General features: G+C 41.5%; 1 protein-coding gene across 1 annotated transcript; it reads left to right on the forward strand.

The window, feature by feature from the left end:
- The first annotated feature begins 716 nt into the window (after positions 1 to 716).
- LOC136145130 (solute carrier family 7 member 12-like) lies at positions 717 to 17,053 on the forward strand. The gene is made up of 4 exons (XM_065903365.1): positions 717 to 1,498; positions 8,540 to 8,671; positions 11,792 to 12,153; positions 16,096 to 17,053. Exons 1-4 carry the CDS (start codon positions 832 to 834, stop codon positions 16,369 to 16,371), a joined length of 1,437 nt encoding a protein of 478 aa, XP_065759437.1. The 5' UTR covers positions 717 to 831; the 3' UTR covers positions 16,372 to 17,053.
- The last annotated feature ends 9,616 nt before the right edge of the window (positions 17,054 to 26,669 follow it).

A 26,669-nucleotide genomic window follows, 5' to 3' on the forward strand; every position in this document is an offset into this window, starting at 1 on the left:
AAACTGTAACGTCACCTTCATTTTTCCCGTTGCAAGGCCCACACACCTTGGGGACTCTTGTTCCTGTCCGTCTCTCACACCCCCACATCTAATTCAAACGTCTATCAAGAGTCCAATCACCTCAAGCCTCCAGTGCCAGCATTCTTGTCCCTAAGCTTGAATACTTGCTAGTTCTGTGTACTTGGAGTGGTCATCCTCAGTTCCTTTCCTAATGTGAAGGTCTAATTCCAAAACTACAAGTTACACAATAGATGATCCAGACAGCCAGTTATTGCATGCTTAGGAACATCCTTGCATCAGGAATCAATAGATAGAAACCTCATTTATCTCTAACTGCAGTAAGTTCAATTCAGGGCTAAACTTCCCTCAAGGGTGCCTATGGTGGATATATAATTCATATACCAAATGACTCACCCATTTAGAGTGTACAATTGTATGGGTTTTTGTATATTATGACTCTTTAAAACTTGTGGCAAAATGCAGAGAACACAACATGTACTCCTCTCTGAAGTGTACAATTCAGTGGCAGTAATCACATTCAGAGCGTTGTGCAACGTCAAGAGGCATACCTGAATTTTTAAATAATTAACGTGTGGAACATTTTAACTTGGGCCTTCAGAGAGGTCACAAAATTTTAGAACTCTTCACAAGTTAATCATTTTTAAAACCAAGTTAAGTGCAGTAATAAAATGCTTATGTAAGGACCATGGCTAAATCACGAAAGCATGGTGCAGAAGCATCGTGAGAGGGATGTATAAGAGTTAGCAATCCACATGAGATTTCAAAATTATTTTTCAGGATTAAGAAAACAAACAGGGAAAAGGCAAAAACATGCAACTCCTGAGGGCAATAGGATTCTTCCGAGGAAACATTTTAATCTTAAGCGCCACAATAGGGGCAGGAATCTTTGTGTCTCCGAAAGGGGTGTTAAAATATTCCTCACTGAATGTGGCTGTCTCGCTGAGTATCTGGGCGGCTTGTGCGGTGCTGACTTTGATCTCTGCCCTCAGTCATGCAGAGCTGGGGACGACCTTCCCTATAAGTGGGGCACAGTATTATTTCCTCAAGAGATCTCTTGGTTCCTCTCTTGCTTTCCTCAATCTTTGGATCAAACTATTTACTCATCCCTTAAGACTAGCTACTGAAAGCTTGTTATTATCTACCTATACAATTCAGCCTTTCTACGCTGGGTGCCCAGCTCCAGAGCTACCAAAGAGATGTCTAGCATTGGCTGTTTTGTGGTCTTTGGGACTTCTAAATGCTCGAGGGGTGCAAACTGTGGCTTGGCTTCAAACTGTCAGTACGTTGGCGAAGATGACTGTCCTCGGCTTCATTTGCCTCACTGGGATTGTGCTGCTAGGGATGGGGGAAAAGGAGAATGTGGCCAGGTTCGAGAACGCTTTGGATGCCGAGCTTCCTGACGTCTCACAGGTTGCAGAAGCCTTCCTGCAAGGATTGTTTGCGTATTCTGGCACATCCATTCTGAACAGCATGGCAGGTAAATCCCTTTCTGACATACTTCTGCTGTAGGCATAAATTTGTGTCTACAACCCTCTGGAGAAAGACAACACCCAGTTTGTTTCTTTGGGAGAAACTGCATTGAATCTGCTCTGCACTACATGCAAGTAGGACAGTTTAATCATCATTAAGCCTTGGTAGATAATTATCTACATAAAATACTGAGAATCTAGTGCTTTTCTGGTCACCCCCATTTAAACAAACTTGGGGAAAGTTTGCTGGGGAAAAGATCACTCTCAGATTCTACTGTAATTTATTCTAGCGATTTTTCAAGACACTTTGAGTTAAATATCAATTATATTAGAAATATGTTAATATAATGTTAGTGTTAAAAAATGAAGCCATCGGATTTTATACATCCCCTACTGTACTGGTAAAACGCTGCATCCTAATTTTGATTCCACAGTGTGTCTTAGAGAACTTTCCATAGCAGTTCTTAAGTCACCCAGCATTCTTTTAACTGCTGCATAATATTCCTTAGAATGGTTTTGCTGCACTTTCACAATAGTGGATACTTGAAATGTTTTGCATTTTAAACAATTACAATGACTGGTGTAATATCAATGCTTCCCTGTTCATACGCACTGTTGTTTCTGCAGGGCAGTACTGTTCCTCTGACATCATGGTGCCAAAATACTTTGGTAATACCTACACAGCTGTCTAGAGTAAACAAAAGAACTAGACAGAAAATAATTCTTTGTATTACTTCTTGGTTATAAAATTATAGGGATATAAAATATTAAGGATATATTAAATACCACAGTTGCATAAAATTCCAAACAAAATCTTTATACAAATTCTCAATCTTTGAATTACTGAAACTTTTATGTTATTTTTTACGTTTTTTATGTTGGTCAATGAGATGCTTTGTTCATTCATGTAGATTACTAAAATTTAATAGTTGATATGATTCTTAAGTACTTTGACATTTTCTTTTTTAATTGGCAAATGTAATGTTGAAATTTCTCACTATAAAATTAATGGATTTTTGAATATCAAGGCTTTTCGAATAATGATGAGACCTGAATTTACCTCGCACAAATTAATTATGACATAATCACCTTGCTGCTAGCTTGGCCATTAAAAGGTACCTGAGTACAAAGTGGAAACCCTGGATATACATGGAGGCAGTTTCACAGGTCACTGCTTGTGCAACTGCACCCTCCAGAGGACACCTGGTCAGTGGGGGGCAGGAGGGGCGGTTCTGCAAAATTAAATGCCGAGATGTTGGAGCACCCCTTCTAAAGAAAAGCATCACATGGGAGCAAGCACGGGTGTTCCTGAGAGTGATTATTGCCTAAAGACACAGCACAGTGCAGCTTGAGACTCAGTTCTGTTTGCAGCACTCCTCTCATTCTCCTCCTGCTCCTGGTTGGATTTGTCATCAAACAAGTGAAACCTTGAATGAAGGACGAGAATCTCATAACTGGAGCCGGTCAGAGAAATGTGAGCAACGTCAGCTGAACGTGGCTGTGTTTGCAAGGCCCGGTGAACTTTTTGCAGACAAGTAAGCTCAGTCACTCAGTAAGGTCTGACTCTCAGAGCAGAAGGCCGAATGCCAGGAGGGCAGTAATAGGGTCAGAACTTGGGGCTAATTGAATGAGGCTGGCTAGCAGAACCAGCACTTCATTAACTTACCAAATTTAGAGATCTGGCTTCTTCTGTGTCAGAATAGGGTGATCCTGGCTAGAAAGAACTAGCTCCCTCTGGTTTGGTTCTCGGAGTTTCTGAGCTGTCATATTCCTGACAAAGTATAAACAGAATAGACAGCTTGCATCTAGATTCTTGTGCCAGGGCCTCCTGAAGGAATACCACTGAATCCCAAGCACCACTAGACATCCTTATATTTAATTCTGAAATAAGGGATTTTATTAGGTCTCCTTGTGGCTCAGCTTGGAGAAGGAAATGGCAACCCACTCCAGTACTCCTGCCTAGAAAATTCTGCGGGCAGAGGAGCCTGGTGGGCTGCTGTCCATGGGCCGCACAGAGTCGGACACGACTGAAGTGACTTAGCAGCAGCAGTGGCCCAGCTGGTAAAGAATCCGCCTGCATTGCAGGAGACCTGGGTTCGATCCCTGGGTTGAGAAGATCCCCTGGAGAAGGGAAGGCTGTCCACTCCAGTATTCTGGCCTGGAGAATTCCAGGGATTCTATAGTCCATGGGGTTGCAGAGTCAGACACGACTGAGCGACTTTCACTTTCACTTTCATTTTCATGAGGTCTCAAAGCCATCAGGGCAGCTACCTCAGTAGCAGGTCTGACAATATTCAGAGAAGTCTCCAGTGATGTAGAAAATTGTTGGACTTGAGTTCTATCCACGCAACTACAAAAGGACAGAAGGTCTCTGCTTCTGTAACATGACTTGTGTGACTTTTGCAAGAAACAATCCTTGCGAGGAACCATGGTATGCTGTTTAGAAAATCAGGATCACATAAAATACATTAATATTGGGAGCAATTTAAGAGAGCCTTAGATTTCATAAGCTGCCCAGCATTACCACTGTTAGTGAAGGGAATTTAGGAGGAGAAATTGATAGCTGGAGTTTTGGTTGACCCCTAGCGAAAGCTGCAGTAATAATGACCCCACTAGCTTAGGTTTGCATCCACTCCTCTTCCAAAGCACTGAAAAAGGACCTGAAAAGTCTAGTTCCCCAGCTGCACAGAAGGTTGCCCAAAACAACTTCACGTTTGACCAGACCAACACCCTGATTGGCTGCCTGTTAGAGGAACTTTTCAGAGACAGAATACACAGAAATACCAGGAAACACTCCTCCAGACATTAAGCATGTTGCAATATACAGTAGTTCCCCTTTATCCACGGTGGATTCGTTCCAAGACCCCCGGTGGCTGCCTGAAACCATGGCTAATACTGAATCCTATATATACTATGCTTTTTGCTATACTAAGGGATCAGGTTGATACATATACAGTGTGGACCCTAGAAAAAGGGGTGATTCTCATCCTGGGAAGGACAAGCAGGATGATGTGCGCTTTCACCATGATACTCAGAATGGCATGCGATTTAAAAGTTATGAATTGTTTATTTCTGGAATGTTCCATTTAATATTTTCAGATTGTGGTTAACTGCATGTAAATGAAACCATGGATCATGAAACTGGATGTGGGGAGTGGGGTGCAGTATGTCAGTTTCAGGGGGAAAGGCAGACTTCTTGAGGACTGGTGAGCCTGAAGCACCCATTCTCTTGTTTAAGTTGCTGCAAGATGGAAATCTATGACAGACTTCATTCACCCTCAAGAGTCCCCGTTAGTTCTCCAGAAACTGAAGTTGTACAAACATGGAAGAAAAAAAAAGGCTCATTAGGCCTAATCTTCCCTCCCTTTATGGGCCACCAAGCAGGAAGTCTAAGCAGGCAGATCCCCTCTCTTATGGTTGGAAATCAGAGGCCCTGGTCTCAGCTCACACTCAAGACAGGAATATGGCAGGAAACACAACCTAAAGAGTCTACCACTTCCCTGGACATACTTAAAATTTGATAATACTCCCAGGTCCTAAGGATCTGAGCAAAGTTGGGATCTGTTTGGGAGGATGAAGAATTTTCCACATTAAAAACAGCCAGGCTGAACCAAGAGACAGTATTCCCAAAGGACTCTTTATAAAGGATGCTGTTTATCTGAACTATGGTGGGAAAAAGGTAGGATGAAGAAAGAACTGTTAAAGGCACAGGTTAAATTTTTCTTATCTTTTACTTTTCCCTTCTTAAAGAAAAAAAAAAAAATCCATGTTAGATGTTAATGTGAGTTTTAGAACTTCCCAAAGTTGGAGTTAAAATTATTAGTCAATTTTCTTATAGTATAAAATCAAAATCATATTTTCATAAACCATTAACTTATAAATAATGATATACATATATAAAACTAAATATTTAACATAAAATTCACTTTTTCTTGTTCTTTATTAAGTGGTTGACTAATATATTGAACATATTAAATTTCACTAAAGAATATAACCTCATTCTTTTAAACTCTTTCAATTGTGTGTTAAAATGTACTTAATTTTTAAGCATTTTAAGTGTCTGACTCAAAAAACCTTTCTAATCTCATATCCCGTAATGCTAAAATATTGCCTCATATAAGGTGAATTTTATTTCCTTAAACACTTAAATGTGGTTTATAAACTTAATGTCTCCTATACTTGCAACTTTAAATCGCACATCTGAAAATTCATTTACATTTCAAATTTAAGTAATAAGGCTGTTCTTTCAGATAATCTAACATGCCAGATTCTCATAAAGATTAGACACTGGCACAATTTGTATAATTTAGCAGAAAGTAAACGGTGTCAGGGGCTGATCCTTGTTGTATTTAATTTGACACATTCCCATCTTATATTGGGTTAATGAGAAGCAAAGCCTGAGATGGGGATCCCGGTGCCAGCACTTTGTTGAGGACCTGCTTCCCAGAGACAGGCGTGAGGAGTGAGGGAAGCAGGGCAGGGCAGGGAGAGCTGCTGAGGACGTGGTTTCAGCTGAAGTCTAGCCTCAGCCAGATCCTACGGGGCCACACTGCCCAGCCTGGTAGCCACCAGCCTTACAGAGCCAGTGAGCATCTGAAATGTAGTCAGTCAAACCGAGGTGCTCCACAGACATAAAATACGCACCAGAAATCAAAATCTTGAATGAACAAAACCTTGTCCATTGTCCAGAGCTCATTAATTCTTTACAAATGTTACATACTGCAAAGATGACATTTTGGATGTTTGGGGATAAATATGTATCATTAATTCCATTTCACCTGTTTTTCTCTTATGTAGTCATTAGAAATTTTAAAATACATAAATGGCTCACAGCATATTTTGAATAGACAGTACTGCTAGAGTAGGAAAAATGCAAAACGTTCCCAAGTAGCGGCCTTAGGGATGGACTTTTGTACCTTTTATCAGTTAATCAGCGACTGGGGGCTGCCTCTGATGGGAGAAAGTAAACTTGTAGATTTTTCTAAGCAAGGCAGCTTACCCATCCCTGCCAAGCCAGCCAAGGGCCAAGGGCAAATCCCAGAAGAAGGGGTCAGCTGTGGGGAGCCAGCAGCCGTTGCTCCCCGAAGCTGGAGGAGGGGCGCGCCTGCCTGCCGTGTTATAGAGCCATCGCTCACGCCGGGGCTCGGGTCACTCTCCGGTGGCTGAAGCTGCCGTGGGGAGAAGCCAGCGCACACAGCCACTTACACCGCCCAGACTCCAGACGGACCATGTGCCCCGAGCGCTTCAGGCCTCAGGTCGCATATGCACAGACTGGTTCCGTCACCCCGTTGCTATGGTAATAGGGGAACCCGAGAACTCACAGGTCACCTAACATTGATTTCATATTACCATCTCCTGAGTTCCTCCCAATCGGAATTTGGGTGGACAGACTCTTCTGCATGGCTTACAACAAATTTCCTTCACCACTTGAGTAGATTCAAGCAATCTCTTGATTGCCTAATGGGCTCTGAATTGTTTTCCTCTTATTATTTCATTCAAATTCCATAAGATGAATTCCATTCACACTTAAGCCTAGGTAAACAAAAGCTTGCTTGGGAGAGAAAGGGAGAGAAAGGAACTTCCTCAGAGGTCCGTTTGCTTGAGGGAAAAAGATGACAAGGGAACCACTACTTCTGAAAAAAGGGGGGAAAATGACATATCTCAGACGGGATGAAGAGACAGGCTACATACTGAAGAGTCTTTAACAGTTGTACATTTTTTATTTGCACAGATCTGTGAACCGGCAATCTTTGTTGCCAACTGCGAAGCCTGCTTCCCAAGGTCCAACAACTAGTGAGGGTTAGAGCCAGGCTCAAGCCCCGAACCCTCTACCTCCAGAGCCTATGTTCTTAACTACTTTCCTGAACTTCCTTTTTAAGAAAAACAGTATGATGTCTAGGAATTTTGAGATCATATGCCAATTTCCAGAATTCACTGGTGATGTGGTGTCTCCTCCCCTGAGATAAGGCCCCTGCAATTGACAGAAACTGACATTGTTGGGTGATTTGACCTCATCCCTGCTATTGGTTTGAAAACATTATTATGTATCAGAGCTCAAGGATTTTCTCAACTGAGGACTTCTATCCAAGAGGTTGGGAGCAAGTGTCAAAATGGACTCTGCACCTTCTGTCCAAGAAACCCATCACCCCAAGGTCCAAGAGACCTAGCTACACCCAGGCTGGAGGGCGCAGTGCAACCCAGGCTGGAGGGCGCAGTGCTGACTGTCTGGTGTCAGACTAGACGGTTTCAAATCCTTCCCTCACCACTTGGTGGCTGTGTGACCTTGGGCGAGTCTCTTAACTTCTCTGAGATCTTGCTGTTTCCTCTGTGTTTGAAATGCAGACACAACACAATATGTCCTTAACGCTGTGACGGGTATGCAATACCACACGGTGGAAGCCTGTGACGGGCAGACATAAAAGTGCTCACGAAAAGTTGCGGGGGTGAGGCGGGGGAGGGGAGTTGTTTTCCTCCGGCACCTACTGTTCCCTTTGCGTAGAAGGCTCCCTACTGAGATCTTCACATACCTCCCTCCCTCACCTCCCTGAGGCCTTCCCTCAAATGTCATTCCCCGGCTGTCTCATTTAATGCAAACTCTCTCCCTTACTCTGCTCTCATCTCTGTTTCATTTCTTTCTCTCTTTCATTGAGGCATAGTTGACTTACAATATTGTAGCAGTTTCAGGTGTACAACAGAATGAGTCACGGGTTTTAAAGGTTATACTCTATTTATAGTTCTAAAATAGTGGCTACATTCCAACATATCCTTGTAGCTTATCATTTTGTACACAGTCGCTTGTACTAACTACATGGTCTTTTCCATCACTGTAAACCCATAATCATCAAACGACTGGAATAATTGGATTTTTAGTATAAGATGGTGAGAAATCCAAGCTTTCGGGCAAAACTTGCACAGGACCAATGTAGAAACAGTCAAGCAGATGAGGAAACAACAGATACAGGAATAATACTTTTCCATACATTTTATCACAAAGTCTTCAAAAGTCTCATAATACGTCCTTTTCTGATGAGTTTATTTGTGTCTTTTAGGAGAAATAAAAAATCCTGGTAAGAACATCCCCAAATCTCTGATTACTAGCATTCCCATGGTGGCTGTGGTTTACTTACTGGCCAATGTATCCTACCTGGCAGTTTTGACTCCCAAGGAAATCGTCTCTGCAGGTATGAATGTATCTAGACAAAGAGAAAATAGTCACTACTGTCTGTTCTGAATAAACAAGGACTCCTATATAGTACTGATTTGTTCAGTACACCCGGAAGAGTACGAATATAATGGGTTCCTGCTTTGGTTTTTATAAGGAAAGGAAAAACAGTCATCTAAAAATCTACAGAAGATGAGTACATGCTAAAGACCAAAATCAAAGGGTAGAAGACTGTGAAACAATAAGAACTGGAAAGAGAAAGAGGAGAAGGAGGTGGAAAAAGAGAAGGAGTGGGACATAGAGGAGAGAGAGAAAAGAGCAATAGGAGCCAGCCAGGCGAGACGCAGAGAAGAAAACTCTGTTAGCAGACGCTCCACTCTTCAGGGCGCACCCGGATAACCACCCTCAAGGCAGTCATTTGGAACAGGCAGTGTCATCTTCTTTTTTCAGATGAGGAAACTTTAATGCCTGGGAGTTAAGTAATGAACAAACTTAACAGGATTCAAACGTAGGCTTCAGTCATGCCCTTCTCATGATAAAAGATTGCTTCTTGTCCAGCTTATTGCTAGCAATGGGTTGTGAATCTGGACAGCAGTTCACAAGATCTGACCTTCAAAAAATATATTCTTCCCAGTTCTACCAATATGGTGCTCAACGCTGCCCAGCTCACAATTGAAAAAGACAGACTCAAATCCATGCTAACTCCAAAGCCTATGTTCTCAATCACCATACTAAAATATCTCACTATAAGCAAGTAAAATGAAAGCAAAGCAAGCAATCGTATGAATACATATTAATATACATCAGGTGGTAAATTTTATTAATACATATTTTATAACATACACACACAGACATGACTAAATGGAAATATAACAAAAAGTTAATAGTAAATGGTGCCATCTGAGTGGTAAGATTATAAGAAATTTTTATTTCTTTTTTTATACTGTTCATATTTCCCACAGTTAGCATCTTATACTTCTGATCAGAAAAAAAAATCATTTTTCTAATACTAGATAATTATATTTCCACAGAATTAATTGATGATTTTTAATGACAACATTGGGTCTTCCCCAAAAATGTGTTAAATTATGTTCATTTTACTTTAAAAAGGTTGAGTAGTGTTTGAAATATATTAGAAAAATTTCACCAAATTTTAATTTTGAAAAGATAGTTATTCCCGAAAGAAGTTTGGTTATCTAGAAAACTCATTTATTGATAGTGACTAGCTCTTCAAATATTCTGGATAAAGGCCAAATAACACATCAACAAAAACACAGACTACAAAACTGCTGTACCTACAGACAGGCGTAGGTGACCACGTGTGGTGTGTGTGGTCGTGGAGGGGCTGACGGGGTCACTCCAGTGACCTGAGTTCCCTGCCCGGGGTGTGGCCTCAAGGCAGAGGCCGCAAAGGGTCAGTCTGATGCGCTGCCCCTCTGAACTGGAGCTCCGCGCGGTCATCCGCACTCAAAGTCTTCACCAAAATCAGAAGATTTGAAATTCATTTAAAAAACAAAAAACCTATACATGGCTCAAAAAGACCAAAAGATGTATTTCTGCATCTTTTCTGGGACCAGTATAAAAATGATGTGCTGATTCTAAAAGGAAAATAGAAATATAAATTTTTAAAAGTAAACAAAAAACGAGCTCCTTGCCACAACTTGGTCTCACAGGAATACAGTAACACGCTGAAGGAGAATTCTTTTAACTATTAAACTGAAGGGGAGAGCTATAATTTGCCTTTCACCCCACTTCCAAACCAGGTTGCCAGTTCTGTGAAGACCCACCTCACTCACATCTCCTCAGCTGTTCTTTCCTCTTCTTTCCCACCCCACATGCCCAGGCCCCTATTTTCCTCACTTCATTCGCAGCAACAACCTCCAAATTTACACCCTCACCTCTAACTTTCTTCTATCCAGCCTCCACTCAATCTCAAGAAATAATTCTATGAGGGGCTCAGACAGTAAAGAATCTGCTTGCAGTGCAGAAGACCTGGGTTCAATTCTGAGTTGGAAACATCCCCCAGAGAAGAGAATGGCAACCCACTCCAGTATTCTTGCCTGGAGAATCCCATGGACAGAGGAGCCTGGAGGGCTACAGTCCATGGGGTCGCAAAAAGTGGGGCTCTACAAAACACAAGTGTAATCCTATCACCTCCCTGCTTAAGTGTTCTGCCATCTTGTTTTCTTACGTCTCCTCCTAAGCTTGCTGTCACCCCATCATCACCTTCCTTCAGACCAAATATCAGTTCCCCTGGAGAAGGAAATGGCAACCACTCCAGTACTCTTTCCTAAAAAACTCCATGGATGAAGGAGCCTGGTGGTCTACAGTCCATGGGGTCGCAAAGAGTCGGACATGACTGAGCGACTTCACTTCCACTAAGCTGACGTGGCAGGTTCCCCAAGATCTGAGTGAAGCCTAGCTTTCCATCCTCATCTCTTGTCTCTTTGTGCACACATACACCCTGGCCACACAACAGACTTTCTGAACAGTTTGCTGTTTCCAGAACAGATACTCTCTGCCTCCCCCACAATGTCATCTCACCCTCCTCAGCCTGAGTGAGATGCCTATCTCCTGCCTGATGTCCCACTAATAAGATTGATTCTAAGTTCAATACACTCGGGCTTCCCTGCTGGCTCAGATGGTAAAGAATCCACCTGCAGTGCAGGAGACCTGGATTCAATCCCTGGGTGGGAAGATCCCTTGGAGAAGAGAATGGCTACCCACTCCAGTATTCTTGCCTAGAGAATCTCATGGACAGAGGAGTCTGGCCGGCTACCATCCATTTGGTCACAGAGTCAGACAGAACTGAGTGACTAACACTCACTTTACTTTCACTTCAATACACTTTGAGCCCTGAAAAGTATGGAAAAGTGCCTCCCAAATCTTATGCAAAAGCTAGTCTTAGAAAGTTTGAACTGCAGAAGCAAACTACCCCATCCAATGCATTCTATTGGCCAAAAGCAGACCACAAGGTCAAACTGTATTCAAGAATAAGTAAAGAGACTCCCTTTCTCAGAATAAGTGACAAGATTTATTAAAAAGGGTATGGATGCAGGAGGAAGTGAAGAATTATTGCCATAATTCCAATCAAGCAAAGGGACTGACCATTTTGAAATTTTGTCTAAAATTTTTGTAGATGCTGTTGCTCTCACCTGGACGGACAAAATCATCCCTTCTATGCAGTGGGTCATTTCTTTTGGAATTTCAACTTCAGTATTTAGCACCATGTGCTGTACAGTGCTTTCAGCGTCAAGGATGATCTACACAGCAAGCCAAGAAGGACAACTGCCTTTGATCTTCTCAATGCTCAATAACCACTCCTGTCCAACCATGGCTGTGAGCCAGATAATCATCTTAACTTCCATTGTTATTATCACCTCAGATTTAATCAATTTAATAAGATATTCAGGATTAGCATTATGGTTTTTAAGAGGTCTACATATGATAGGTTTACTTAAACTAAGGTACCAGGAACCCAATCTACCTAGACCCTACAAGGTAAATCAAGTCTAAAAACTTAATATTAAACTTCTATTCTCTTTTTAAGAATATAGTTTTTATTCTATATTAAGTGTTAGTCACTCCGTCGTGTACGACTCTTTGCAACCACATGGACTGCAGCCTGCCAGGCTCTGCTATCCGTGGGATTTCCCAGGCAAGAATACTGGACTGGGTATTCTCCAGGGGATCTTTGTAACCCAGGAATCGAACCCAGGTCTCCAGCAGTGCATGCGGATTCTTTACCATCTGAGGGACCAGGGAAGCCTTTTTTATTCTATATGGGATGCTTCTAACCAATTATGAGTCGAACTTTGAAACATCTGAACCAGACCTACATTTCCCAGCTTACTAATGTGTAATTAACTGACTCATTGGAAAAGACCCTGATGCTGGGAAAGATTGAAGGTGGGAGGAGAAGGGGATGACAGAGGATATGACATGGTTGGATGGCATCACCGACTCAATGGACATGAGTTTGAGTAAGCTCCAGGGGTTGGTGATGGACAGGGAGGCCTGGCATGCTGCGGTTCATGGGGTCACAAAGAGTCGGACATGACTGAGCCACAAAACTGAACTGAATGTGTAATTGGCCGTATGGGGTGCATTTGGTTTGATTTTTCTAGAGTATAATGTCGAAACTGATTTTTTATGAGGAAGATAAATGTTATCCTTTTCATCATCTTTCAGGAGTTAGGCAATAACACTTTTAAGGGAAGAATCCTGGCCCTGTTCAAAAGCATCCCCTCAGTCCCTGACCCAATGTCAACCATTGTCGACCCACGACCCATGACATGGCATTCTCTTCTTGAGTATGTCCTTGAAAGGTCTTCATTTTATCCAACAAGATGGTACTCTAAGCCTCAGTTTAGTTGATTCTAAAAATTTTGAACCTGAACTTAGCTAACAAAATGCAACCACCATCCTGTAGGTAATGTCGGCAGGGCTACGGTAGGTTCCCAAAGTGTCTTTGTGCAAAAAATAATAAAGCACCCCTGCTTCTAGGCAGACACAGATCCATGCCCAGACACAGAGCCTGGTGAGCAGAGCACGAGCTAGACATCAGCTTCCTTTTGCCCCCTCAGTGGGATATGAGTAATGAGCTGCCTAAGCAACCATGTGCTTCCCAGGTGGCACAGTGGAAAAGAATCCATCTGCCAATGCAGCAGATGTGGGTTTGCTTGATCCCTGGGTCAGAGAGATCCCCTGGAGGAGGACATGGCTACTCACTCCAGTCATCTTGACTGGAGAATTCCATGCACAGGGGAGTCTGGCTGGCCGCAAAGAGCTGGACATGACTGAGCGACTGAGCATGCATGCAAGCAACCATATGTAAAAGAAATAAAATCAAACTCCTGTTTGAAAAAAAGACCATTCTGACAACAGTGTAGGAAGTGTATTAGAAGGAGGCATGAGCACGGCCTGTTCAGGTCAAACAGCTGGCGTAGATTTTCTTAGTTTTACTCCACTTAACTTCAGGAGAATCCTGGAGCTCAGAGACTAGGTAAATTACCCTAGTGGAAAGGATCAGGGATGGGATTTAAACCACACGTTCTGATTTCAGAAACCAAAATTTTGTTATATTTACTGAAAAGATAGTGATGAAACCTGTATTCTATGAAAGATCCACTGAGGAAATTTTCTCTGATTTTAGCATCAGGAATACTTGGACCTCCTCTAAACAACGGTTTAGCCTATGCCTTTTGGTGGCCTGCTTCCAGAATCTATATGGGGCTACGTGGCATGCATTTTGTGAGCCAAATTCATTCTTTACCCATATTTATTTCCCTCATTTCTCTTTCTTATTTTCATTTATTTTGCCTTGGTATAAACTAAGCAATACCTTGCTATAAAGTAAATCCTAAAAGGTACCAGTCTTTGTAATATTTTGCTTTGTTTTGTTTCGTTTCTTGACTGTGCTGGGTCTTCATTGCAGTGCACGGGCTTTGTCCAGTTGCCACGTACTGGGTTACATCCCCTGGGATGCGGGATCTTAATTCCCTGACCAGTGACTGAATCCACGTGCCCTGCATTGGAAAGTGGATTCTTAACCACTGGACTGCCAGGGAGGTCCCCAAGTAGTCTTTCTTTTACTTTTTAATTGTGTTATAATTATAATCTAGTGGTCAATATAATTAAGATACTTCCTGGTTGTAGAGATTGTGTGGAAAATAAAATGATAGTCCCTTATTTCATGTCACTGACCATAAAACCACTTGAGTATGTTTACTGAAATCTGAATTCCCAGACTCACCCCAGGGGTTCTTATTTACTAGATCTTAATTGAGCCTTAGGAATCTGTGTGTTTATCAATTATCTCGGGGATTCTTATGCAGAGAGGTCGACTGATCCTATTTTAAGAAACACTAGTTTAGGCAATCTTGACTTTCTTCCCCCACCAATGGATCCCTCTTGGCCATGCTTCATGTTGGAAAGAGTGAACAATATCTTGGATTTCAGTCATCCATTTATTCAACAAATACGCAGTGACTACCTGCTGTGTTTCAGTTACTTTATTAGGCAGTTCAGAAAAATAAAGATGAATCTTTCATCAAGAATCTTCTGAGTCTCATAGAAGAGTAAGAAGTGTATACAAATTACTTTTATAAAGTTAATTAAGAAATCTTATTTTGTTGAGCACATTCTGTTGAAGTACACTGTATGCAATTCTGACAAAGACTTTAGAAGACCAGAAAAAAATCATTTTGCAAATGGGTCTAAGAGGACTCTTTTTTTTTTTTCTGAAACTCAGAGTTTAAATGGTGTGTGTGTGTGTTTAGTCACTCAGTCGTGTCTTGACTCTACGACCTCATGGACTGTAGCCCGCCAGCCTCCTCTGTCCATGGGAAGTTTGAGGCAAGAACACTGGAGTCGAGTTGCCATTTCCTTCTCCACACAAAACACACATTTCACGAATATTTGATTGAAAACCCCTGAACATATTTATCCCTTAGCATCTGCTGACCCACCACGTCCTTCCTTCAGGGGCTGGGGGGTGTGAGGCCCTGAGGATCTCACTGTGCCGTGTTTGGGGTCTCCTTGGGATGGACACTTGGGGAGCCACCTGCTGGCTCTTCTCTGCAAATGGGTTTGAAGATCAGATTATTAGGTAGACCAAAGTTACACTGCTAGATACTGGCACTAAGCTCCTTGGGGAAGAACCTTCTTTATCTGTTTTAAATATCTCTGGAGAAGGAAATGGCAACCCATTCCAGTATTCTTGCCTGGGAAATCCCATGGACAGAGGGGCCCGGTGGGCTATAGCCCATGAGGTTGCAAAAAGTCAAACACAACTTAGCAACTAAAGAATAATAACAATAATCCATAGCACAGCGCGTGCCATTTAGAATTTCAGTGAATACTTCTCAAAAGAATGAGCAATTAACGTAATAGAGGTTGCATTCTAACCAGACTTTTCTGATTCCAGCATTCCTGCTATTTCTATTACTTGATGCTTCACTAGGAAAGACTGGCATATGCCCCACTAAAGAAGCATTATAAACAAATATTACAGTTATGACATGACTGGGTTTCCATATTCCCAAAAGTAGAAGTGCTTCAATGACTAACCCTAGGATGACACAGTTAAATTTTTATCTATGATGATGATGCTTAAAATGTATTTTTTTCTATGCTTGAAAATAAAGCACTAATCTTAGTAAATAAATGACAATATCTGATGGCTAGAGTAGGCATTCTTGATAAGTATAAAATGAATAAAATTTAATAACTTTTTTCCATTCAGTCTGACTTTGATTTACTTTTTATAATGTAATACTGACACTCTCTCTCTGAATATATTTGAAAATATATTTGTAGTTTTCTCTCTGGTGTTTGGAAACACTTGCTCCAAAAGAAAGAGATTTTTCTCATGTTGCTTACAGAAACTTTTAGACAATGTCATCACTAACCTTAATCTTTTTTTTTTTTTTTAACTTTCAGGTGCCTTTGCCATTTATATTTGGATCCATAGCTATATCTTTGTTTCTGATTTTGACGCCATTGATTAAAACTCCTAAAATGGAGCATGTCTATGGGCTTATCTTTATATTCAGTGGACTCTTGTGTTACTGGATTCATGTTCATCTTAATCAACATTCTGTGTGTTTTGTCAAAGTCACCTGTTATTTACAATTACTGTTTAATGTTTCACCATCTGAAGGCCACAATGAAGGCATTTCAACAGAAAAAAATGATCTTAAAGAAATCTTTTTGTAGGTAAGAAATTTTGCAATGTAAAATTTGTAGTGAATGAATGCATTCTTAAAGGTAAGCTCTGTTTTAAACTATGCACTCACAAACACAAAGCCTGCCACCTCCTGCCACCTCCTGCCCTGTTCCCAGCTACGCGTAGCCGATTTACCTCCCACTCGGTTATGTGCTCAGATTCTTTACAGTTCAAATTATTTCCCTTGTAATCGAAGCTTTAGCTCCTTAGTGTCCAGTATGTTTCTCACCACTATTTTCCTGGTCAGAAATTTTAAATGAATGCATGCACACACAAACACACACAAAGTTGAAAGGGCATAATATGACTTAATCACTTAATTACTGCCTACTTCTGTGTGTAGAAAATATTATAATGCTGTATGCCTGAAATATCATATTGTATACCTGAAACTAATAAAATGTTGTATGTCAATTATATATCAATAAAATAAACAAATAAGCAAGCAAGAAAATAAAAAAAAAACACAAAGAATCAGTTCCAGGAAGAGAAGTTCATTGATGAACAGTACTTAGTATTAGCAGACAGTTAATATCTGTTGAATGAATGAATGTAAGGTGTATCTGCAAAACTAACAGAAAATATTGTAAATCTGAAATTTATATTAATAAATATTATTGCTTCCTACTCACTGGTCTAAACTCTTCACAGTGATACCAATTAAAAGAAAATATTTTAACTTTAGGCCTCTGTGTTTAGCCTTTGTAAAGCAGGAAACACTAAATCATGGCCCTCAAAAATATGCCCATGTCAATTAAGTTCATAACTAGTAAGAGAAGTTTGTCAAAATATTTCCCAAATTCTGTGGGATCCTAAAATCAATGCATTAAGTGGCATTGAAAGGGGAAGAAAAGAACATAACAACACTAAAGCTTCTCAAGTCTGATAACACTGAATTGACTATGACTTTATCTTATTCTATTTCTATTATAAACTAAAATAAAACATTATATATATATTTTTAAATGGGGACAGTGACACGAAAACTTGGTAAAGACGCTGAAATTGGGATAAGAGGAGGATTACTGGATATCCGGTAAAGTGCACCTTTCTGAGTTACCTGCACTTTTTATTGTCTTAGGCTATTTTTAAATATTTTTAAGTTGTAGAATGGGCTTCCCGGGTGGCTCAGTGGTAAAGAATCCGCCTGCCACTGCCTGCAGCCTGTGATAGCACACACAAGCCTTACTGGGGCAATTCTCTGCCTTGCAAGACATTCTCCAGAGGCCACAGCAAGTCACCATCCAGGCAGACTGGAAAGCAAGAAAATTCCTGGGAGGAGGGAGAATCCGACAGGGGGCTTGCCTGTCTAGAAGGCGTCAGTCAGTAGCGCAGCAGGCAGTCTCTGGTCAAAGAGCCCCCCCGGGGCAGCAGTGATGGGGGGTCTTTACTGCCCTCAGCTTATCCTACTTGTGGTTCACAGATGTGCTGTGCAGTTTCAAGGGGCATGCAAAGCAGGCAAATTCTAAATGGTTAAACCTACCCTTTCTTGGGCTATGTGTTAAGCAATCAAATGTTTGAAAGCTTGAGTTTGGTGCTTGCTGGCTTTAGGGCTACTGGGTCTCAGCCTGCTATGAGGAACCAAACAACCTAGAATCTAATATGCATGGGTCACCTTTGGCTCCTTCATATAACATGGGTGAAATGGACAAAACATCAGTACACCTTAATTTCTCTATGGCTGATCCTGCCACCAAATTAGGGCAGGAATAAATGTTTGAATTAATGAATAAATACACATTGGCTAAATTAACACATATATATTAGGGGAAGAGTAGAAGCCTTACCGGAGAAGTCAATGGCAACCCACTGCAGTACTCTTGCCTGGAAAATCCCATGGACGGAGGAGCCTGGTAGGCCGCAGTCCATGGGGTCTCGAAGTGTCGGACACGACTGAGGGACTTCACTTTCATGCATTGGAGAAGGAAATGGAAACCCACTCCAGTGTTCTTACCTGGAGAATCCCAGGGACGGGGGAGCCTGGGGGGCTGCCATCTATGGGGTCGCACAGAGTCGGACACGACTGAAGTGACTTAGCAGCAGCAGCAGCAGTAGCCTTACATAAATTTAATACTAGACTGCTGTGCATATACCCTCAGGGCCAATAAAGATATTCTAATTAATCCTAACTGTGGAGTAATTATCTCTAATATGTGAGGAAATCAGTAGGTATGTCACATATATTATCTCATTCAATACTATGGAGCTGATCCTACAATATTAAAGTAGTATCCTCATTTCATGGATGATGAAATGTGGATTCTTAAAAAAAAAAAAGCCACACAAGTTGCTGAAAATCATGCTGCAGGTAAATGACAGAGTGGAATTCAAACCTCTGCTGACTTGAATGCAAAGCTTACATTCTTTCCTTTAAACTACAACTTCTTCCCTAGGTACTCATCTACAAAGGACTATTTCAGAGTTAAATATCATTGCTATACCTCCGGAGCAGACGTCTCCACCCAGAACTTCTGAAATCTTCCTTTCTTAATTAGCCGTGACTAACTTTTTCAGCGGCCTAAGTCATTTAAAAAAAAAATAATAATTAACATGAGAGACATTTTAACTCTGGCCTTCAAAGAGGTCACAACATCCTATAACAATTCGCAAGTCAATCATTTTTTAAACCAAGTAAGGTTTAATAAAATGCTTGAGATGGTGAAATTAAGGGAATGTCCCTGTTTGGGGTGCCTTCCAGGAATATGAAAGGAAAATGTAAAAACACAGTAACTCACACTAAATTTTAAAATTATTTTTCAGGATTTAAAAAAAGGAGGGGGATGCAAAAGGTAAAAGCATGCAACTCCTGAAGGCAATAGGATTCCTCCTTGGAAACACTTTAATGTTGACTGCAGCAACAGGAGCAGGAACCTTTGTGTCTTCCAAAGGTGTATTAAAGTATGCCTTACTGACTCGGCTCCGTGCTCTAAGCCAACCTAGAGGGGTGGGTTGGGGGTGTGAATGGGACGGAGACTTAAGAAGGAAGGGGATATATGTCTATCTAGAGCTGATTCACACTGCTGCACCGCAGAAACCAGCACAGCATTGGAAAGCAATTAGCTCCCATTTAAAAAATTTCAACTGGGGCTTCCCTCGTGGCTCAGTTAAAAGAGCCCGCCTGCCAACGCAGAAGACACAAGACTGAGCCCTGATCTGGGCAGATCCCACATGCCATGTGGGAGGAACGAAGCCCATGTGCCACAGCTATAGCGCCTGAGCACTAGAGCCCGGAAACCTCAAGAGAAGCCGCGGCAAGGAGAAGTCCGCACACCTCAGTGAGAAGTCCTCACACCTCAATGAGAAGGCCGCACACCTCAGTGAGAAGGCCGCACACCTCAGTGAGAAGGCCGCACACCTCAGTGAGAAGGCTGCACTCCACAGTGAGAAGGCCGCACACCTCAGTGAGAAGGCTGCACACCGCGGGGAGAAGCCCGCACACCTCAGTGAGAAGTCCTCACACCTCAATGAGAAGGCTGCACACCTCAGTGAGAAGGCCGCACACCTCAGTGAGAAGGCTGCACTCCACAGTGAGAAGGCCGCACACCTCAGTGAGAAGGCTGCACACCTCAGTGAGAAGGCCGCACACCTCAGTGAGAAGTCCTCACACCTCAATGAGAAGGCCGCACACCTCAGTGAGAAGGCCGCACACCTCAATGAGAAGGCCGCACACCTCAGTGAGAAGGCCGCACTCCACAGTGAGAGGTCCTCACACCGCGGGGATAAGTCCGCACACCTCAGTGAGAAGTCCTCACACCATGGGGAGAAGTCCACACACCTCAGTGAGAAGGCCGCACACCATGGGGAGAAGTCCACACACCTCAGTGAGAGGCCCGCACACCACAGTGAGAAGTCCGCACACCTCAGTGAGAAGTCCTCACACCTCAATGAGAAGGCTGCACACCTCAGTGAGAAGGCCGCACACCACAGTGAGAAGGCCGCACACTTCAGTGAGAAGTCACACCTCAGTGAGTGGTCCGCACACCTCAGTAAGAAGTCCGCACACCTCAGTGAGAAGTCCGCACACCACAGTGAGAAGGCTGCACACCTCAGTGAAAAGTTCGCACACCTCAGTGAGAAGTCCGCACACCGGGGAGAAGTCCGAACACCACAGTGAGAGGTCCACACACCGGGGAGAAGTCCACACAGCACAGTGAGAAGTCGGCGCACCACAGTGAGAAGTCTGCACACCTCGCAGAGAAGTCCTCACACCTCGCGGAGAAGTCCGCACTCCACGGTGAGAAGTCCTCACACCTCAGTGAGAGGCCTGCACGCCGGGGAGAAGTCCACACGCCGCGGGGGGATGTCCGCACACTGCAACTGAAAAGTAGCCAGCACTCACCACAACCAGAGTAAAGCCCAAATAGCAACAAACACCCAGTACAAAAATTAAATTAATAATTAATTAAAATAAAAATAAAATTTAAATTAAATAAATAAAACTATTTTTTCAATTTTTTTAGAAAGAAAGGGAAGAGGAAGGGATGTAAAATCTTTTTTTTTTTTTTTTTTTAGTGTACAGGTCTTCTATTCCTGTGACTGTGTGTGGGCTCAGTCGCTTCAGTCGTGTCTCTTTGCAATGCTATGGACTGTAGCCCGTCAGGCTCCTCTGTCCATGGAGATTCTTCAGGCAAGAATACTGGTGTGGATTGCAATGCCGTCCTCCAGGGGACCTTCCCAATCCAGGACTGAACCTGAATCTCCTGCATCTCTTGCATTGCAGGCGGATTCTTTACCCACTGAGCACCTGGGGAGCCCTCTATTCCTACAGGAACATAAAATACCCTTTTGTTATAGGTGAAAAGTGAAAGTGACGTCGTCCAGTCTTGTCCGACTCTAGACCCCATGGAGTGTAGCCTGTCAGGCTCCTCTGTCCATGGTATTTTCCAGGCAAGAGGACTGGAGTGGGGTGCCATTTCCTTCTTCAAGAGATCTTCCCAACCCTGGTTTCCCACAGGATAGGCAGATGCTTTACCATCTGAGTCACCAGGGAAGTAAACTACATTAAATCCAGGTTTCCCAAATTGAAAAAAAAAAAAAAAAACAAAAAACAGTGAAGTAGCTGTCTCCCTGAGTATCTGGGCAGCTTGTGTGGCGTGACTTTGATCTCCACTCTCAGCCACGCAGAGCTGGGGACGACCTGCCCTAGAAGTGGAGCACAGTAGTATTTCCTCAAAAGATCTTTTGGATCCTCTGTTACTTTCCTTGGTTATTGGATCAAACTTTTATTTAGCCCTTAAGAATAGCTGCTCAAACCTTATTACCATCTGGCTATATACTCCAGTGTCTGTGACAGGGTCTAGGTGTACATGGAGCACAGATAGGGAAGTGGTGAAAAGTATAGCAACAGAAGATGGGGACAAAAATAATTTTGTGAAGTTATTTTACTGTTTCCTCATGTGAGCAAGGTTTCTCATTGATGGTAACCAGTAAGAACTTGAAGAGATTACCATTAAAAGTTTTTGAATTAAAATGTTAAGTGTATGTGCTTTGTCGCTCATTTGTGTCCAACTCTTTGAGACCCTTTGGACTGTAGCCTGCCAGGCCCCTCTGTTTATGGGATTTCCCAGGCAAGTATACTGGAATGGGTTGCCATTTCCTTCTCCAGGGGATCTTCCAGACCCAGGGATCGAATCCACATCTCCTGTGTCTCCTGTATTGCAAGCAGATTCTTTACCTGCTCATTTTCAATATGAAATCTCTTTCAGCCTCAAAATTAATTTTTGAAACCATATCAGTTCAGTTCAGTTCAGTCGCTCAGTCATGTCCAACTCTTTGTGACCCCATGGACTGCAGCACCCTAGGCTTCCCTGTCCATCACCAACTCCCGGAGCTTACTCAAAGCTCATGTCCACTGAGTTGGTGATGCCATCCAACCATCTCCTCTGTCATCCCCTTCTCTTCCCACCTTCAATCATTCCCAGCATAAGGGTCTCTTCAAATGAGTCAATTCTTCACATCAGGTGGCCAAAGTATTGGAATTTCAGCTTCAGCATCAGTCCTTTCAATGAATATTCAGGACTGATTTCCTTCAGGATTGACTGGTTGGATCTCCTTGCAGTCCCAGGGACTTTCAAGAGTCTTATCCAATGCCACAATTCAAAAACATCAATACTTTGGCACTCAGCTTTCTTTATAGTCCAGCTCACAGCTACTGGAAAACCATAACTTTGACTAGACGAACCTTAATCAGCAAAGTAATGTCTTTGCTTTTTAATGGGCTGTCTAGGTTGGTCATAACTTTTCTTCCAAAGAGCAAGTGTCTTTTAATTTCATGGCTGCAGTCACCAACTGCAGTGATTCTGGAGCCCCCAAAAATAGTCTGTCACTGTTTCCCCATCTATTTGCCATGAAGTGATGGGACCAGATGCCATGATCTTAGTTTTCTGAAAGTTAAGTTTTAAGCCAGTTTTTTTCACTCACCTCTTTCACTTTCATCAAGAGGCTCTTTAGTTGAAACCATATGCATTTTAGAATAATTTTGTCAAGTTCCATAAAAGATTCATTTGGGACTCTCATAATGGAATTTTATTTAAAGTGTATTTAGGGAAAATTGACACCTTTATTGTAATGATTAAAGGTTTCTCTTGATGAAACTTATTGAGGGATCAGGGGGAAGCTTTTCCCTAAGCTTCAGTTTCTTACACAAACCTTTGCATACTTCCTGTTAGACTTATTTCACAGCTTACAATTTTAGTGGCTATGTTGATTTAGAAAATCCAAGAAAATTATATCTTATGCAAATGAAGTTTATCTATTATTTTTAAATTCTTAAGACATTTTTTCTTTCTTACAGCATCAGTTCTAGTTAATTTCAAAAGAAAAACAGAAATCCTGAATTTGCTCATGACTTTAAAGAAAATATTTCTAATGTTTCATATTAAGCATGATATTTGCTATAGGTGTTTAGAAAATGCTGTTTAGTTATCTATACCATTGTCTACTCTTCACTTGTTAAGATTTTAATTATGAAAAAAAATATTGAATCTACTAAACAACCCTTGGCTTCCTGAAGATAACTATGGTTTCTTCTTAATTAACTAATGTAGGATATATTTTGCCCATTTTTAGCTTAATGAGTCTTCCCTCTTTTTTTCTGTTAGTCCAACAGTTTCTCTATTTTATCTTAAAAAAACAAAAAACAAAAAATCACCAACTCTGTTTTGTAGCTTTCCTACAGTTTTTCTAGTCCTTAGTTCTCTTTGTTCAGGAGCCCATAGTCTCTTACTCCCTCTGGTGTACAACCTCTGTACAAACCGAAGGCCAGCTTGTGAAGGCAGTTGCACAGTTCTCCTCACTTCCTGTGAGAAGCCTCAAGTCCAGGCTTTCTCCCAGCCTAGCAGAACTGTGCCTGGGTGCACAGCAAGCCTCTGGTCTCTTTTCTTTTGTTCTTAGCTCCCACCCCACCCCACCCCCGCCCCTCAAAGAATGCCAAAGCCAGCTCTTCTAGCAGCTCCATGAAAGGCCAGGATGTTCTGGCATTCTCTGTCCATTGTTTGGATGGGGTAATATACACAACTAAGCATAACTAGAATTCATGAGTGATGTAAATTTTTTCAAGGCCACAAGTTACAAAGGAGACTGATCTTCTGTGCCCGTGTCATTGACCTGATGTTCTCTACTGCTATCTGGAAGTATCACGTCATCATAACGTTTTAAAAGCTTTGGGTTTTATTTTGCAAAAAGCTTGTACGCATTTTATGTAGTTAAAAAGAAAAATAAATAAAAAAAAACAAAACAAAAATGATTTTGTATCTTATCTGAAAAAATTATCATAAAAGTGCCAGTAGAGTCCAACCAGAAAAAGACAAATGTAAATTCCAGGATGTGTAACACCACCATTACATTTTGGTCTCATAGGAAGGCGGTAAAACACAAGAGATATTTAAAAACTATCAAGATGAAGAAAAAGTCAACAACTATCGTTGTCTTACACCCTGCATCCAAATCAGTCAACAAAGCTTTAACATCTCAGGTCTTTTTCTTTCCCGTCAGTCCCACCCCTAGTGCCTTCGTCCAGGCTTTCGTTTTTCTCACCTAGCTTATGCAACTGTATCTTAATTTATGCACCCGCCACCAATATTTTCCCTTCGATCCAGCCTCCACTCCATTTCTATACATATCATAAAACATAAATCTAATCCTATCACCTTCCTGCTTAAATATTCTGCCTTCTCATTTTGTTGCATCTTCTCCCACTCACAACTGTGCAACCACCACACCATCACCTCATCATCACCTTTCTTCAGACTAAATATCAACTCCTAAGCTGACCATGGTAGGTTCTCCAAGATCTGATTCAAGCCTAACTTTCTACCTTTCTTTCCTCATCTCTTGCCTTCTCTTGCATGCACACACATACACACTTACACAAACAGACACACCCTCATCACACACCAGCCTTTCTACATAACTTATCATTTACAGAATAGATACTATTATCTCTACCTTCCCAACAATACCAGCTCATCAACCTGACTGCCTATCTCTTGTTTGATTACACATTGATAAGATTGCTTCCAAATATATTGCCCATTCTGCAACCACAAACACTTCATTCATACTATGTAAAGCAAGTCAAAGGCAGACTGAAGTGCAATTCAAAAATGTAAAATATAGGGACTTCCCTGGTGATACAGTGGGTGGGAATTCAACAGCCAGTGGGGGAAAGGGGATGCAATCCCTGGTCCAGAGGGATCCCACAAGCCATGGAGCACCTATGCCCAAGTGCCACAACTACTGAGCCCACAATCCACAACTACTGAGCCTGTGTGCTGCAACTACCAAAGCCCGTGTGCCTATAGCCTGTGCTCTACAAGGAAAACCACTGCAATGAGAAGCCCACGCGCTGAAACTGAGACCTAGCAGAGCCAAAAATAAACAAATAAATACATGTTCTCTAAAAGGAATTTTTTTCCAATGTAAAATATAAAATAAAATTACAGTGTCCTTACTGAAAAGGGTTGATTACAGATTATTTACCATGATATTGTTGTTTTGAATTTTAGAACTGAGATATCCTATAGAAACTACTTTAACAATCCTTTTTGCAGATAGAGAATTAAAAGCAAAACTTCAGGTTTCTAAGAATTAGTGATTTTAACAGGCAAATAATAGAAATATAATTCATCAAATTATCATTCTAAAAAAATCAATCTTTCGGTGCTGAGGCAATTCAGATACAACCTACAAGTTTTAAACTTGACTAACTATAATAAATATCTTGAATAATTGTGCACTTAATTTTGGAGAAAAGACCTGGTACATTTAAAATCATTTTAAAATGATTTATTTCTTATATCATTTGTTTGTTTAAGGTTAGACTATAATACTTATCCTAATTGAAAAAAATCTCTATTTTAATTGATATTCAGTTACTGTATAAGTGACTTATCTGTCATCTAATCCTATCTCCTCCATAATTTACCAACCTAAACAAACTGTTTATAAATAAAAACTGTTTATTTAGCTTCTATTTCCAGTATTTGGCAATTTGCACTTGTTCAACTAAGTGCTTCCAGGCTCATGCATGCATCTGTCTGTCCTTATCTGGGGTGACTTATTTCTGCTCCAGGTAGCTTGCTCAAATGGAAGCTCAGGCAGTCTTCCAAGAGACAGAGCAGAAGCATGCAAGACATCCTGAGGCCCAGCACTTGATGTCTTGGGACTAGCACTACAATTTCAATGAATTCTACTGACTAAAACAAAAAGTCACATATAAACCCAGAATCAAGGAGCTGGTAAAGAGTTCATACCTCCACATTTTGTTGAGAGGAGCTGTGGACACACAGTAAAGTGCATAACTGTAAGACACAGTTAACTGTTGCTGCAAGCTTTAGAATGTATTAGGTACACCTGTACAGTGTGTGACTACTGACAGTTACATCTGTAAATATTTTCCATTTTAGATTAGAAAGTTAGGCCTTTATTTAGATGGCCAATGTTGACACTGATAATCAATAAATGATCTATAATAAGAATAGGAAAGAGTTTTATTACAGCCAAACTAAGGATTATAGCTCAGTAGGCACAGATTCAAGAAGAACTTAAATAATGTTCTGATGGGCTACAAAACGGGGAAAGTTTATAAAGGCAAAAACAGCAAAATTATATAAATTGTTTGTCCAGAATTAGGATTGGAGCTGGCAAGAAATATGGATGCTTAATAAACAAGGATTGATTGGGCTCTGAAGTGGTTGCATAGTTACAAGGGGAGACTTGTGACCATAATGTTGCAGCTGGTAGCTGCTAGCAGATACTCTTTTGAAAACAACTGGTGGTGTCCTGGAGT

This window comes from Muntiacus reevesi, chromosome 12 (genome assembly GCF_963930625.1).
Source record: "Muntiacus reevesi chromosome 12, mMunRee1.1, whole genome shotgun sequence".
Taxonomy (NCBI): Eukaryota; Metazoa; Chordata; class Mammalia; order Artiodactyla; family Cervidae; genus Muntiacus; species Muntiacus reevesi.

Bases quoted from the DNA above. Each gene is read 5' to 3' on its own strand.
- LOC136145130 (XM_065903365.1), top strand. From the start codon at position 832: ATGCAACTCCTGAGGGCAATAGGATTCTTCCGAGGAAACATTTTAATC. The intron at 8,672-11,791 runs GTATGAATGTAT...AAATTTTTGTAG, and splicing joins CAAGGAAATCGTCTCTGCAG to ATGCTGTTGCTCTCACCTGG. The intron at 12,154-16,095 runs GTAAATCAAGTC...TTTAACTTTCAG, and splicing joins ATCTACCTAGACCCTACAAG to GTGCCTTTGCCATTTATATT.